Here is a 17450-nt window from a genome sequence, read left to right on the forward strand (position 1 = left end):
GTGACGCCAAACGAATCTATTAAAAATTACTGAATTGCCAAATCGGTACCGCTAGCAAATGGCAGAAGTGATTTGAAGCGAAGACAGAATTGAAAACTAAAAACGCAAGGAACTCAACAGTGTGTTCACAAATTCAGGAGATATATTTCAGAGGCCAGCAAGTCACAGGCGGAGGAAGCAAAAAACAGCACCAGATGCCTACTTATCAAATGAGCCTGGTGGTTTGAAGACTGGACTTAATTCATTTGCGGAGTGACTGCCCAGATAACCATGTGAAGTCCACACATGCTTATCTGGGACGACATCTTTCCGAATTCTGAATCTTCTCTAAGAAGAGACTTACTTTAAGTCAAAAATACCAAAAAAGCGGAAAGTGTTGTCCCTGATATTATAACTTGCTGAGTATTTCTTAGTATAATTAGCATTCTAACGTTTCAGAAGAGAAATTTCGATGTTTTAAAGTAACAACATAAAAACACGTTTTCAATTATTTTTCTACAATAAAATGATACGATCAGCGAAAGTAAATGTAACTGGTATACATAATCACGGAGTGTATATTGACGTAATCTAGAGTCCGTGACATAATACAGTTATATAATACATATTTCTTGACAGTCCATTAAAAGAAATAAACAGACAAATCAGTACACGTATTTGTTTAATATTGATTACCATTCCAAACATGCTAGTTCCTTCTTTGAACTGCTTTCATTCATATTATTTTATACGTACACATTTATCATTGATTATGTGGCTGTCGCTTCCTAAAAAAAAGGTTGTTTGTAGCCGTTTTCTGTAGGGGATAATACACTATGCAATCAAGGGAGATAAGTATATCACAAATCAACAACGTGATCAATAGACAATAGTTGCCCTTTTAAGTGAAATTCACATTATTTTGTTTGTAAATGTCAATATACGCTCACTTTCGGGTAAGTGTATCATTTTTATATTGGATTTTTTTTAATCTTAAAAGTCGTAATGTTATAATCCTCAAATTATATGCTTATATTATTGACACCAATCCGGATGTGTTCCGTTCGGACAGGTGTGTCTGAAATCTAATTTGAAGGGCAATTGTGTTATATTTCAAGTTGATTAAATGAATTTTTTTTACAATTTTCACACATTGTACTTTTGTGAACTGATTTCATGCGCATCAATATACAGACGTTGTTGGTTACCAATTTGGGAAAGCGATGAACAAACTTCAAAAAGGCATTAAATTTACCTGAATGGCAGCCTACAGACATTATCATTTGCATGCAACCTAAATAACACAGGATATTTCAACACACTATTCTTGCTGACATTTTCATTTTGAAAAGTGTAAATATTCAACGACTTTTTGACATCGTTATCGACTAGTTTACATCAAATATCACGATTAGCAAAAAAATTAGTGTACTGTGACCTAATCGATAGGGACAATTTTTGTCAGCAGCATTACAACAGTTCCCAATATGGTGGATAGAGCGTACAAAAGAATAACAAAGTAAATAAAAAGCAATTATTTCTTGCTTTAATATGGTACCATTTGCATGAGTTTGTGATTTAGTCAGGTAAACATTGATAAGTTTTTGCAGTATCAGTGTTCCTTTGCCTTTGCAGTGGGGATACATTTGTGCACCTTTGGACAATAGACATGGCATTGCAAATCTCAGCAACCCTTTGGGTTATTAAGCTGAGAGTTGAATTATAGCAACTATCGTTTAGATCATCGTAACGAATACAACTACGAATTTTCAGTGAAAATATTTAAAAACACACAATTATTTGTATATATTTTGTTAAATGTGTATTAAGCTGGGCTTAATGCATGTGCGCATTCCTCTTTTATGGAATATTTTATTAGTCCCCTGTTAATTTATTAGTTCACCGGAGGGGACTTATGCATACATGCCAGACGTCCCGATCTCAGCGGGACAGTCCAGCTTTTGGGCTCTTTGTCCCAGCTTCCTGATATGAGAGGATTTCCCGACATTCGTTAAAAACAATATAAGGTCTATAAAATCCCAATGAAATTCGCTTTTCGAGCTCTTTCTGGCTAAAACTAATCATCGCTAATCCCTTTATTGCCCCCAATTGACAACCCACTTCTACTACTCAAGTGCACCAGTGTTGTTTTTGACACCTTATCAGCAATTTATCGGCAACTTATTGATTTAATTAGCATTCACACCATGGTGTTTTTATGATAGGGGTCGCTAATTGCTATCAAAAGATGTATCATACAGATATTAACGCCACCTGCGTTTGTATTTCATGGCCCAATCAAGTCCAACGATACTTTTATCCTGTGTATTATACAACCTAAGGTAATAAATCCTGTCTCACAAATTACCTTTCGTTTTCGACTGATTTTCAGAAAATAGTTTGTACATATTGCATCAATCTAAATTTAGAGTAAATTTACGATTGGTTGAATAAGAACAGTGCTCGATGCACTCACATCGTGTCACGCGATTTACATATGTTCAAGGGGATATCCCTGTACCAATTGGATGTCAAATCGAGGCATACGGGGATACCCCTCAATTTAATAGTATATAGAAAAGTTGGAATGGTTGATCATTTTAGGTGTCCCGCTTTTTGGTAAAATGTCCTGACAATTTTTTATGGAAAGTCCCGATTTCGACCTGAAAAATTCTGGCATGTATGGACTTATGGTTTTGTATCCGTCAGTCCGTCACACTTTTCTGGATCCTGCGATAACTCTAAAAGTTATTAATATTTTTTCATGAAACTTGGAATATGGATAGATGTCAATATGGACATTATGCACGTCTTTTCATTTTGTTCTTACGTCAAAAATTGTGGTTGCTATGGCAACAAATAGACTAGAAATACTTCTGAAAATGGTGTTTTTTTCTGGATCCTGCGATAACTCTATAAGTTCTTAATATTTTTTCATGAAACTTGGAATATGGATAGATGGCAATATGGACATTATGCACGTCATTTCATTTTGTTCCTACGCCAAAAATTGTGGTTGCTATCATGGCAACAAATAGACTAGAAATACTGCTGAAATTGGTGTGTTTTTTCTGGATCCTGTGATAACTCTAAAAGTTCTTAATATTTTTTCATGAAACTTGGAATATGGATAGATGGCAATATGGACATTATGCACGCCATTTCATTTTGTTCCTACGTCAAAATTTCTGGTTTCTATGGCAACAAATAGACTAGAAATACTGCTGAAAATGGTGTGTTTTTCTGGATCCTACAATAACTTTAAAAGTTCGTAATATTTTTTCATGAAACTTGAAACATGGATAGATGGCAATATGGACATTATGCATGTCATTTAAGTTTGTTCTTACGTCAAAAATTCTGTTTGCTATGGCAACAAATAAACTACAAATAATGCTGAAAATGGTGGTTTTCTGGATCCTGCGAAAACTTTAAAAGTTCTTAATATTTTTTCATGAAACTTGTAACATGGATAGATGGCAATATGGACATTATGCACGTCATTTCATTTTGTTACTACGTCTAAAATTATGGTTGCTATGGCAAAAATAGACTAGACATACTGCTGAAAATGGTGTTTTTCTGGATCCTGCGATAACTTACAAAGTTCTTAATATTTTTTCATTAAACTTGGAACATGGATAGATGGCAATATGGACATTATGCACATCATTTCATTTTGTTCCTGCGTCAAAAATTTTGGTTGCTATGGCAACAAATAAAAAAATATTCTGACAATGGTGGAATTTATGACAATGGTGGAGCCGGTAGGGGACTTTTAATGCTTGGCAATAGTCTTGTTTAAAGGAAGTCGGCTTTAAACGAAAATGTAGTCGAGGGAAAGCTTTCTGAGATTGGCCTGTGCTGACTACGAAGGTAATCTGGGACAACACTTTATGGACATGCATGAGGCTGGTTTTCCCAGAGCACAACTCATATTTTTAATTATTTTAATAAACTTTCCAGCTGTGAAGTGGTCATGCTGAGAGGGTGTTTGCAGAGAGCTATTCCGGTGTTGAAAAACGCGATTACTTGTGATTCTAGTAAAAGGTAGATCAATAATGGCAGCATATGGGTAATTTAAACCCTAATTCTTGTTGTTATCCACACATAAAAACTTAAATCAAATAAACCACCATCAGCATCTTAATTTTATTATGCCCCCCTTCGAAGAAGAGGGGGTATATTGCTTTGCTCATGTCGGTCGGTATGTCGGTCTGTCGGTCCGTCCACCAGGTGGTTGTCAGACGATAACTCAAGAACGCTTGGGCCTAGGATCATGAAATTTCATAGGTACATTGATCATGACTCGCAGATGACCCCTATTGATTTTGAGGTCACTAGGTCAAAGGTCAAGGTCACGGTGACCCGAAATAGTAAAATGGTTTTTGAATGATAACTCAAGAACGCATACGCCTAGGATCATGAAACTTCATGGGTAGATTGATCATGACTCGCAGATGACCCCTATTGATTTTGAGGTCACTAGGTCAAAGGTCAAGATCACGGTGACCCGAAATAGTAAAAGTGTTTTCGGATGATAACTCAAAAACGCATATGCCTAGCATCATGAAACTTCACAGGTAGATTGATCATGACTCGCAGATGACCCCTATCGATTTTGAGGTCACAAGGTCAAAGGTCAAGGTCACGGTGACCCAAAATAGTAAAATGATTGTCGGATGATAACTCGAGAACGCTTTTGCCTAGGATCATGACACTTCATAGGTACATTGATCGTGACTCGCAGATGACGCCTATTGATTTTCAGGTCACTAGGTCAAAGGTCAAGGTCACAGTGACAAAAAACGTATTCACACAATGGCTGCCACTACAACGGACAGCCCATATGGGGGGCATGCATGTTTTACAAACAGCCCTTGTTTTTTTTTATTCTCTTTTGAAAAAAGGAAACGAGACTCCCCACATACAAACATGAACTCATAGGTATGAATGAATTTCATTGCGATGAAATATAATAACGGTATTGTGAAAAGTGTTACCTTATTTAAATGCATGCCGCAATAATTTAGTGTGTAAGCTTATCATCAAAATAAATCTGCAACAAATTAAAGTGGCTTTTTCAGTAATTTCAATTATGGAGGTGGTGTTTTTTTGTCCCATATCTTGGCAATATGTTAGTTGTATCAAACAGTACAACCAAACAATCTGCAAAAAAAACAATGAAATCAGGGTTTAGCAACCATTATTCTTTTGTAGTAATTACACAACTTTTTTGACATTCATGTTTCAGATTTTCTAAAAAAAAATATTGTTTATTTTTGCTGTTTTGTTAATACTTATCTAATTTATTCAACAATCATTAAAGTTAACAAACACTGCCTGTTTGTGCCCATATGAAACTCTGTGAATTAAAAAAATACATGCCTTTCAGAACAGGTGAGATGTCATTGCCATTACCATCGTCTTTCACTAAATGGTTGAAATGCAGCCCCGAATCAAGTTTTCCTGATGAAACATGTGATGTCATCATAGACATAAACGAAGATGGGTCATGCAAGTTTAAAATAATTCCCTTGGAGCCAAAACGGTCTTCAGTGAATGGCCACATAGAAGAATTGTGTTGTTCTAGTAATACATCTAATGGAAATTCAACAAATGGTCAAGGCTCCAAGAAAAAAAGGCAGTTGGATTCTGTGAAAGATGAGACTGGTTTTCCACCTCTGACTAACTATGTGGCGCTGGATTGTGAGTTTGTAGGCGTGAGAAATGATCAGAGTGCTCTAGGTTAGTTCCCACTTTGTTGATCAAGTATGGGTAAATAGCCAAATTAGCTGAAACACTTGTCCTTTTGTTATAGACTTTTACCAGACATGTTCTTTATATATTTCTTACCCTTTACTGGCTGATTGTTGTCAAAAACTTTTGTAAATATCCTGTTTGTTATGTTTAAATATTTGATCAGAAGTAAAGAATTAAGGTGTTTGTAGATGACTGTACTTTTGGTGCAGTTGATGTGTCAGTATCACAGGAGTTATTATCCCCATGCTTTTTGAAAAGCTTGGGGATATTGTGGTTATCTCTGGCGTCTGTCCGTCCATCCTGGCCACTATCTCCTCCTACACTATAAGCACTAGAACCTTGAAACTAACACACGTGGTAGCTATGAGCATATGTGTGACCCTGCACTATTTGATCTCACCCCTGGGTCAAAAGTTATGGGGGGTTGGGGTGGGGCTGGTCAGAGATTTTCACTCATTTTTATGCCCCGGTATGGTGCATTGGCCATAACTTTTGCAATATTGAAGATAGCAACTTGATATTTGGCATGCATGTGTATCTCATGGAGCTGCACATTTTGAGTGGTGAAAGGTCAAGGTCATCCTTCAATGTCAAAGGTCAAACAAACAAATCCAAGAGAAGTAATAAGCTTTAAATGGAGGTAAGTAATGAACTTCCCAAATGATTTTTTTTAAATAAATCAAAGCAGCGCAGGAGGGGGCATTGTGTAGGATCAAAGGGTCAAAATAACAGATCCAAGGGAAGTAATAAGCTTTAAAGGGAGGTAAGTAAATAACCTGCCAAATGATAAAAAAAAAAATCAAAGCAGCACAAGAGGGGGCATTGTGTTTCTGACAAACACATCTCTTGTTTTATGTTATTTTACATTAACTTCTTCATTTCTACTCTGGTTTACTTCCAATTGATACTGAACTCAATCTTAACTATGCATTGCCCCATTACCAACCCTGGGGTGCCCCCTGGGTCAAACATGCGGCATGGGGGGATACGCGTCGGCCTCTGCCGCGCCATTTCTAGTTTCATACTTGCCACGCTCTATGAAAACAGGCCTCTATGCATGTACATTCAGTGTCTGCACAGATTGCACAGACTAATCTGGGACGACACTTTCCATCTTAAGAAATATTTTGTTCAAAGGAAGTCTCTTCTAAAGGAAAATCCAGTCTAGGTAGACAATACCATCCCCTGCACAGTCTGATCTGGGATAACACCACACACATGTATTAAAGGGGCTGTCCAACAGATTTTGGCATGTATTAAAGCTTGTCATTAATTGCTTTAAATGCTTTATATTGATAAATTTAAACATATGAACTAAAAATCTCCAGTAAAAAATAAGAATACAATTTAAAGGTATCTTTTCACGGTTTGGTAAATTGACAAAATTAAAAAAAATTGTTTCAGATTCGCACATTTTCGGTTTAGTTATGATATTTGTGAGGAAACAGTATTACTGAACATTTGCCATGGTCTAATATAGCCATTATATGCATCTTTTGACGATTTAAAAACCTAAAAACTATAAAGCGTTGCAACGCGAAACGATTGAATAATTTGGAGAGTTCTGTTGTTGTCGTTTAAATTTGTGAAACTGCGAAGATTGCTTACATAACGTATAAAATACTTATCTTATGTATGCTTGGCAGGATAGCTCAGTTGGCTACATGTAATGCGTTTTTACTTCAGGATTCCGGGGGTCACTGGTTAGAGCCCTACTACGGGCTACTTTTTTTCCGTTTTTAAATTTTTATTTTTGCTTTTTAACTGGAGCTTTTAAAATTTAGTGTTTACATTTATCAATATAAAGCATTTAATGACAAACTTCAAAACATGCCAAAATCTGTGAAAAGGCCCCTTTAAAAAAAAGAAGAAAAAACGTTAACCTTAACAGGGCTCGAACCACTGACCCCTAGAGTCATGGAGTCTTGGAGTAAAATTTCTCCAGACTTTACCACTCCACCATCCATGCTCATGTCAACTTCAGAGGTAATTTTTAGCCATCTAAGCAATCCTCGTAGTTTTCCAAAATATCAATTTGAGTGGAACGCTTTTAATCTGTTGGACGGTCCCTTTAAGCTCTTTTTTTCTAGAGCATGGCTCAAACTTCAAATTACACATACTATTACTATAAAAAATCATCCTTAGCAAATTTTGAATAGTATATTTTGAAAGCAGAATTAGCACGCTGACACTTTCTTTGGGCTTTGTTTGCTAATAGCCATGTTTTTTTATGGTTAATTTGGAATATAATAAGGGTAGTAATACAGGGAATGCAGGGTACTTTTTATGCTTGATTCATGTGATTATGTATATGGCATAAATCAAGTTTTTATTCAAATACTTGAGAGAAGAAATCTCTTATTTTCTGCATGTACTCGGCAAGAATTAGTGCTTTTATATCCATGCATTTATGTATTGGGCATGAAACTCTGAGCAGGTTTTTTTCCACTTTTTATTTTATTTATTATGCCCCCCTTCGAAGAAGAGGGGATATATTGCTTTGCTCATGTCGGTATGTCGGTCTGTCGGTCGGTCCACCAGGTGGTTTCCGGATGATAACTCAAGAACGCTTGGGCCTAGGATCATGAAACTTCATAGGAACATTGATCATGACTCGCAGGTGACCCCTATTGATTTTGAGGTCACTAGGTCAAAGGTCAAGGTCACGGTGACCCGAAACAGTAAAATGGTTTCCGGAAGATAACTCAAGAACGCTTATGCCTAGGATCATGAAACTTGATAGGTTGATTGATCAGGACTCGCAGATGGCCCCTATTGATTTTCAGGTCACGAGGTCAAAGGTCAAGGTCACAGTGACCCGAAATAGTAAAATGGTTTCCGGATGATAACTCAAGAACGCTTATGCCTAGAATCATGAAACTTCATAGGTAGATTGATAATGACTGGCAGATGGCCCCTATTGATTTTAAGGTCACTAGGTCAAAGGTCAAGGTCATGGTGACTCGAAATAGTAAAATGGTTTTCGGATGATAACTCAAGAACCCTTATGCCTAGGATCATGAAACTTGATAGGTAGATTGATAATGACTCGCAGATGACCCCTATTGATTTTCAGGTCACAAGGTCAAAGGTCAAGGTCTTGGTGACCCGAAATAGTAAAATGGTTTCTGAAGGATGACTCAATAACGCTTATGCCTAGGATCATGAAACTTGATAGGTAGATTGATCATGACTCGCAGTTGACCCCTATTGATTTTCAGGTCACTATATCAAAGGTCAAGGTCACAGTGACCTGAAATAGTAAAATGGTTTCCGGATGATAACTCAAGAACGCTTATGCCTAGGATCATGAAACTTCATAGGTACATTGATAATGACTCGCAGATGACCCCTATTGATTTTCAGGTCATTAGGTCAAAGGTCAAGGTCACGGTGACCCGAAATAGTAACATGGTTTCCGGATGATGACTGAAGAATGCTTATGCCTAGGATCATGAAACTTGATAGGTAGATTGATCAGGACTCGCAGATGACCCCTATTGATTTTCAGGTCACTAGGTCAAAGGTCAAGGTCACATTGACAAAAAACATATTCACACAATGGCTGTCACTACAACGTAGAGCCCATATGGGGGGCATGCATGTTTTACAAGCAGCCCTTGTTTATTTTTATTTTTTGGCAATTGGGAATTTTTTGCCACATTTTGGGAAAAAAGTATACTTTTTGGGATTGGGAACATAGCCGAATTTCGGCTATAAAATCGGGCCAAAAAAAAACCTGCTGAGGAATTCATGTCCTACTTCAAGCTAGGCAGGACTTTACTGTTAATTTGTCATTTGTGTTTACAGCAAGAATCATTTATTCATGTGGTTCATATACTTGTTGGGAATCTCTGCTTGTTTTATGTGAATATGTAATCGGCAGGAATCTCTTTGTAGTCCATGTGATCTATATCATTGACAGGTCGTTGCAGCATCGTGGACTGTGAGGGCCAGGTACTGTGTGACCTGTACGCGATGCCAGAGGACCCAATCACTCACTACCGCACACGATGGAGCGGCATCACCAGAAATCATATGAAGAATGCCATCCCACTGGAGTTTGCACTCGCCAAGATATCCAACATACTCGAGGTACATACAGTATATGAATGGTTCTGTTCATATGTGATAGTGCTTGTTTTTAAAAAAGCTGACTACCAGTAAAGGTGGTCTGTTCATCCTACTATCCAGGTTTGTTCAACAAGAAAAAAGTGGATCCTGCAATATCTTACATAGTAGTTAACCCTTTCCCTCTCAGATGCAAAGTGAAAATGTCTATGTTGCAAACAGCATAAAACCAAAACAGCTTGCATTTAACACACAGTCTGTTCAGGTTTTATGCTGTTTGCTTCTCACATTTATTTAAGGGTTGGCAGAGACGTAGACTACGTCTCTGGAGTTGGAAATGAAGCCTTAAAAACATGAATCTAGTAAGAAAGGACTTTAATTAAATGTAACTTTCAAATGGATTACATAAGACTGTAAAAATATGTAATAAATAAATATTTTGTGCAGAAAATATTTTCCAGCCAGTATAGGTTGAATACCTTAAAGTATGAATAGGAACATGCAGGGGTCTCACTCTGAGGCGGGGGAACAGTACCTGTACCCCGAGGCGGGGGAAATCAGGCATCATTTTCCAAAAAGGGGAATTAAAACTAGGGATGGCAAACCTAAGCAAATCCGTAATCGGTTAACCTGTTTGATATTCGAGCGGTTAACCAACTGTCGTTGTACCACATAAATCAATAAAAAAACATCGAAAAACGTATATGTTTATAAACAATTACATGCATATGCAAATATACTCTGTCTTGTTGATTGTCTTGTAACCTAATTACTTTAACCATTTTATCAATTAAATACTGTTTCTTTACAAATTTTGTTGGTCCTTTTAATTGGCAATTCAAATTCGTATATTATACATTTTGAATCTAATGCTTAGTCATTTCCTTAAGTCATTTCCGACATTTTTTACATGCTTGTCAGTGAACTGTGATATTTCTTTGTTGTTATATTACCTGCATGTCATTTACACCTAATTATTGTTGTACATCATAATCAATAAAAGCCAGTGCTGAATTTGAATTATGTTGTGTTTTTATCACTCATTATCCTTTTAAGATTTACGTGCATTAACCGTTTGCTGATTAATAACAATTGTCAATTAGCGTAAATATATTTTGCAATTGGCATAGTGGTTTCCAAACCTCTGTTGTTAAGGCCTGTTTATACTCAATGTCTTTGGCGTTTAAGTTTGTTATAGTTGTTAAAACAACAGTGAGCGGGAGTTATCACAGTATCCAACTTTATTGATTTTTTGTCAGCAGCCGTTTGAAAAATTTCCAGGCATCCAATGATAGAGGCATGATTATAGATTGTCGCTTCACTTTTAAAATAGGTTTACAACTCTAATCGCTTTTGATCCACAGGGGGGCATCACAGGTGGTAATTGCCGATAATTTGCGATGGCATCACAGGTGGTAATTGCCGATAATTTGCGATAAGATAAGAGGTTTATCCAATACAGTTAAATGAACTAAAACAAAACTAACGATTTGAACATTTATTGCGTTCAACCAAAAATTGTGTTTTCTGCAAGACAAACCGAATATTAATTTTGTAACCGGTTAACCTCCTTAAGAAACGGTTAACAGAATAACAGTTACCATCCCTAATTAAAACCAAAACATAAAAAACAATCTTTACAACAATCTATTAACATTAAACCATTATATATCAATTCTATTTAGTTTGAAACATTTTGAACTTGAACTCAACAATTTTGGGTCTAGGGCCAGGGCATTTAATTTTCTTGAGTTTTGGGGGAATTTTTATCTGAAATGGGGGGGAAAATATATACTTTTTTGCTGGGGGAATGGGGCCTTATTTCGGCCCCAAAAACCACAGATTGAGACCCCTGACATGTGAATGCAATCTTTTCAAGAGATATTTAAACATACTACAGGTACCTTACTTGACCTTGATGAAATTTGATTGGGTTTGCCAACCCTTTAAAACATAGACCAAAACATTGAAGTTTAAAAATAGAAACAAATGGAAATTCTGACCAATATATCCAGAATATTGATCATACCATTTGTGGAAATATTAGATGCCCTTATAAGTCTTCATCTCACTGTGGTTTGATCTGGTACCCTCTTTTTAGAGATTTGTGTATAACACCATTGTGTGTATAATGTTTTGTTGGTTTTTTTCCCAGGGTAAGATAGTTGTGGGTCATGACCTGACAGGTGACTTCAAGGTGCTGGGTTTCCGACCTCGGCGCGAGTTCATCAGGGACACTAGCACGTTCAAGGGTCTTACGGGCCCCTTCATGGCAGGCAAGAAGTCCCTCAAGAGTCTGGCTCTTGAACACTTGGGTATGTACAGCTCTAGAAAAGATCTTTGCTTTTGCACAGAATTGTACCTAACCCCTTAACATTACTTTGATATTTTTAACTATTTTTAGTCCCCTACCAGTTTCACCGTAGGGGACTTATGGTTTTGTCTCCGTCCATCCGTCACACTTTTCTGGATCCTGCGATATTTTTAAAAGTTCTTAATATTTTGTCATGAAACTTGGAACATGGATAGATGGCAATATGGACATTATTCACGTCATTTCATTTCATTCCTACGTCAAAAATTTTGGTTGCTATGGCAACAAATTGACTAGAAATACTGCTGAAAATGGTGGTTTTTCTGGATCCTGCATTCACTTTTAAAGTTCTTAATATTTTTTCATGAAACTTGAAACATGGATAGATGGCAATGTGGACATTATGCACGTCATTTCATTTCGTTCCGAAGTAAAAAAATCTGGTTGCTATGGCAACAAATAGACTAGACATACTGCTGAAAATGGTGGTTTTCTGGATCCTGCGATAACTTTTAAAGTTCTTAATATTTTCTCATGTAACTTGAAACATGGACAGATGGCAATATGGACATTATTCACGTCATTTCATTTCGTTCCTACGTCAAACATTTTGGTTGCTATGGCAACAAATAGACTAGAAATACTGCTGAAAATGATGGTTTTCTGGATCCTGCAATAACTATTAAAGTTCTTAATATTTTTTCATGAAACTTGAAACATTGATAGATGGCAATATGGTCATTATGCACATAATTTCATTTTGTTCCTAAATAAAAAAAATGGTTGCTATGGCAACAAATATATATTTAAAAAATCTGGAATTTCTGACAATGGTGGAGCCGGTAGGGGACTTATATTGCTTGACAATAGTCTTGTTTCTAAATGTTACTTTAAAGAGAGCATGTCAGAAAACATGAAGGGGACTTTCACATAATTTAAGGAAAGTGATCTTTAGATTCTTCAACAGTGTTTTTTTATATTTTGATTTTGAAAGTAATTGTTTTTCTTGATCTTGAATGAAAAATCCATGAAGTAAAATTGATATAGCAATTGTGTAAAATATTTGTAGAAAAATAATGACATGCTTGACCAATTCTCTGCAAACAAAACATTTTATAAATTGACAACTAGTTTTAATATACGATGAATCAAGCCTTTAAAAAAAAACTAAGTCATCATTTTGTATATGTCCCGTTATTTATGAGAACATGTGTAAATTGAACCATCATAGAACTTGGTGATAATATTCCTAGCTATTAAAAAAACCCAGACACATAGTTTTGAGTGCTTCTGAATTATCGACCTCGGATTATTTACTCAACTATTATTAATCTTGTCACCATCAATCTTGGTCACAGTTATTGTGGGTATGAAATCAGATATTTTACTTTTTTTTGTCAGCTCTCTAACTTTAATATCTTATAATCTTCATACTTGATCATCAATTTAACAATAAACTGTTAAGTTCCTATTTTGTTACATTTTGCTTTTGTTGTTATTTACATCCATTTCAAAAATATTCAACAGAGATTAACTTTTTTGTTTGCGCTACAAATTCACTCTCCCCCCACTGTAGGGCATTTCTTTCCCCTGGAGGGCCTCCTCCTCACCCCCCCCCCTCTTCGCAATTCTATGTGGGCAGTTGTCAATTACTGGCATAGCACATTTTACTGATAAACTGCTTAAATTGACTGAGGATTCCCAGGAAAAGTGTGCACAAGTTAAATGATTTCCACAATAGTGTTAACTTAATTAAGGTTACAAAGTGCAAACAATCCAAGTAAACCTACATTACTCCTATTTGCAGGCCTCCAGATTCAAGTCGGTTCCCACTGTTCCATACAGGATGCTCGTGCAGCCATGTCTCTGTACAGACTTGTTCGCCATGAGTGGGAATCCAGCCTGCTTGCTAAAAACAAGACAGGAAACCAGTCAAACATACCAGAAATCCCAGAAGGGAACAATAAGTCTGGCATAAGCAAACGGGACTCATTAACTGATAGCTGTGTCTCGCCTGACTATGTAAATGGAATACAGACAGATGCATGTACCAACAATTCTGAAATTTCTTGTAACGTTAAAGATGTAGAAGTTGATTTCGGTACAGATGAAAAAGATATCAGTGGAACAGAAGGGAATGAACATGTAGACGATGTTGCCCATGATGATTATTGGGACATTAAGAATCCCAGAGATTGTAAAGTGGACTGTTCTAATGTACATCCAGTTCTTGAAAACACAGAAAGTAAACTGTCTGTTCTAAATAAGATTAGAAGTGAAAGCGGCCTTGTTCTTAAAGCTAAGTCTAGAAAAACTAAGAAAAGTAAACATAGAAATGGGTTGCAGACAGGTTTTGGTCAAATAAACACAAATAAATTATCAGTTAATGATTATTTTAGCGCTTATTCTCAAGTTAATAACAATCAAGGTAATAAAAGCAATTTGGAAATTGTGGACTCTAGTGTGATAGATCTAACTCACATGTGTGATGTTGTAATGAAACGGGCAGAAGAAAAAGTTTCAAAAACTCTGCGACCGAATGATTGTTCTAAACCCCATGTGGAGTTATCGTCAACTGTGGATCATTTGTATGATGACCAGTTCTGGCCAGAGTTTGAGGACAGTTGAAAGATGATTTGTTGATCCGTTTTGGTATTTGTTAAACCTGTGATTATTTTATGTGAAAATGTAAATGTGAGCCTTCTTCTGAGAAAACTTGGCTAAATGCATGTGCGTAAAGTGTCGTCCCAGATCAGCGTGTGTAGTCTGCACAGGCTAATCTGTGACGACACTTTTCGCTTTTATGGCATTTTTCGTTTAAATGAAGTCTTTTTAGCAAAAATCCACTTAAGGCGGAAAGTGTCGGCCCTGATTAGCCTGTGCGGACTGCACAAGCTAATCTGGGACGACACTTTACGCACATGCATTATGCCCAGTTTTGTCAGAACGCAACTAATGTTAAAGTAAAAGTTTTTGACGTTTCATCTCTCAGGGAATCACACACCAACTTTGTTTTAAACTGTTGTTGTTGTTGTGTTTTATGAGAGGAATGTTTTGGATGCAGTGATTTTTTTTTTGCTTTATATTTTTCAGCCTATACCTTTTTGATTGGGGGAAAAAAGCGTGATAGACCATGAAATTGGGAAAAATTAAACATTATTAATATGATAATAAATAAAAGTATTCCAATTGTTTATTAACGTGCATGTTTAATTGCTTTCTAAAATTTATATTATAAAGCGCTAGGGAATTTAATTGCTGTATAATAAATTCCATAAACCAATTATTGAGTTTAATTGAAAAAGTTTGGCATATTTTTGGGAAAATGTTTTATTTTGCCATTAGGAAACAGCCTTTTTACTTTTTGCAATTGGGAAAACAGCCTATAAGAAGCTGTAAATTTGGGCAAAAAAACCTCACTAAAATGTAGTACATTGAGATAAATTTTTTTAATGTATTTTGAAGTTAAAAAAAAAATACAAAATTTATCAAACTGGTTATCACAATCTGTTTGATATCGCAACTTAAAGTGTTATGATATTTTGGCGATTCTTGTCTGCTCATTATGAATTCAAACATGAATTTAACACAGTTTCAGTGCTGGTCTTTATTTTGATCTCATAACATGCTCATGGTGAGCTTTGGGTGCTTTTCAATTATAAAAAAGGTGTCACAATAATATGCATAAACATTGAATATTTATGTTTCTTGAAGTCTGTTTATTATTCTCCCCCAAAATTTATATATAAATATAGTCACCACTTTGTCTGTCCGTCCGTGCACAATTTTTGTCCGGGCTATTTCTCATCAACTAATAAATGGAATTCAATGAAACTTTATGGGAAGGTTCACTACCAAGAGGAGATGTGCATATTATCAGCGGGTTCTGGTCAGATGATTTTTCAAGAGTTATGGCTTTTTGAAATTTTCTATAAAAAAATTCTTGTCCCACCAGGCCAGCTACTGTGCCCTCAAGACGTTTCCTTTTATCTAAATATATAGTGCAATATTGTGACCAAAACAACCTTTGGGGAGCATCACCCGTCTCCGACGTTTTCTTGTTCTTCTGAGCGGCACCATCTCAAATAATAGAGTTTATGTGGGTCACTGGTGAGCCCTTTATGCTTTAAGGACCCGCTTGTTTATTTTCTGTCTGTATGGTGCTTGATTGGTCATTAACTTTTCGTTACTTTTAAGTGTTGTGAAATGAAAATAAATGGTAAAGTGACATAATATTACTTTTTTATTGAAAGTTATGGTAAAATTAAGTTTTTTTTTATATCATATTTACTCCAAAGTGTTCTGTTAATGAAAGTACTGATTTGTTAAGTATGAAAATGAGGATTAAAACCGTTCTATTATTCAAACAATTTTATTGAAATAGCATCAATATAACTCTTTTGCAACTGTTTTTCAGTATCATAAAAATGCTGTTAAGTTGTTCAAGTGAACTAAGTTTTAGAATTTTTAGATACAACCTTCCATCCTTACAATTAAGAAGCATTAACTACAAATTAATTAATTTAAATTTAATTGATTAACTAATTTGAAAGGAGACAAATGAATGTTTATTTGGAATTACTTTCACTTTCGTCCAATTTTCAGATTTTGTGCCTATGACTTTGTTAGAGACATATTCAAAGTCAAAATTGGTACGGATTTTATTTTAAAAAGTGATGTTATTGTGTGTATTGTGAATTACGGGAGTGAAAATAAAGATCATGTAAAGAGAGCTCTTAGCCTAAAAGGTTAACATGTATTGAAAAACACGACATGTTGTTTGTCTTTTCAAATAAAAATTGTGTTTGACAAGATCATCAGTCATTTCAGTGTATTCAATTTGGCAATTTAAATAACAATTGACAATAATTTGAGAATGTTAATTTAATTGTAATTCGCCTTAGTAGAAATGTTCATGATGATGATAATGCTTCCTCCTTGATCATTAGCAATCTAAAAATGGTTAAACTCTACAAAAGGATTGCTTTTGCTTGGATGGCTTAATCTTCATGGGAATCATCATCAACATGCATATGTTTGTCTTTATGTGGCAAAGGTATGCTACTTTAACAAAACACATTAAATGCGGACAAATTTAAATAAAAGCCAAAACTTGATTTTTGTTGTTTTGATCTTATTCTAATTACTAACCGCGGTTTTCAAGAATTATATATACATATAGTAAACCAGTAGCATGAAACCCATCAAAATGCAGGATTTTGTGTCCTCCTAAAAATTGGTTGGGGTTCTCCTATTATTTTTAAATACATTTTAAATTAGCCCTTTGATAATTATTATTGAAAGCCCTTGGGTGGTTTGTTTC

At 35.6% G+C, this 17450-nt stretch overlaps 1 protein-coding gene across 7 annotated transcripts; it reads left to right on the forward strand.

Annotated features, from left to right (window-relative positions):
* The first annotated feature begins 819 nt into the window (after window positions 1-819).
* On the forward strand, window positions 820-17244 carry LOC127860568 (interferon-stimulated 20 kDa exonuclease-like 2). Of its 7 annotated transcripts, none has more exons than XM_052398690.1 (6): window positions 820-935; window positions 3946-4029; window positions 5375-5727; window positions 9668-9837; window positions 11969-12128; window positions 13935-17244. In XM_052398690.1, exons 2-6 carry the CDS (start codon window positions 3959-3961, stop codon window positions 14753-14755), a joined length of 1575 nt encoding a protein of 524 aa, XP_052254650.1. In that variant the 5' UTR covers window positions 820-935; window positions 3946-3958; the 3' UTR covers window positions 14756-17244. The 7 variants fall into 7 exon arrangements, with proteins under 7 accessions (XP_052254650.1, XP_052254653.1, XP_052254655.1 ...); XM_052398694.1 differs by having other exon boundaries at window positions 871-935; window positions 5380-5727; XM_052398691.1 differs by having other exon boundaries at window positions 920-935; window positions 3946-4054.
* Window positions 17245-17450: the final 206 nt, after the last annotated feature.

Source organism: Dreissena polymorpha, chromosome 15 (genome assembly GCF_020536995.1).
Source record: "Dreissena polymorpha isolate Duluth1 chromosome 15, UMN_Dpol_1.0, whole genome shotgun sequence".
Lineage (NCBI taxonomy): Eukaryota > Metazoa > Mollusca > Bivalvia > Myida > Dreissenidae > Dreissena > Dreissena polymorpha.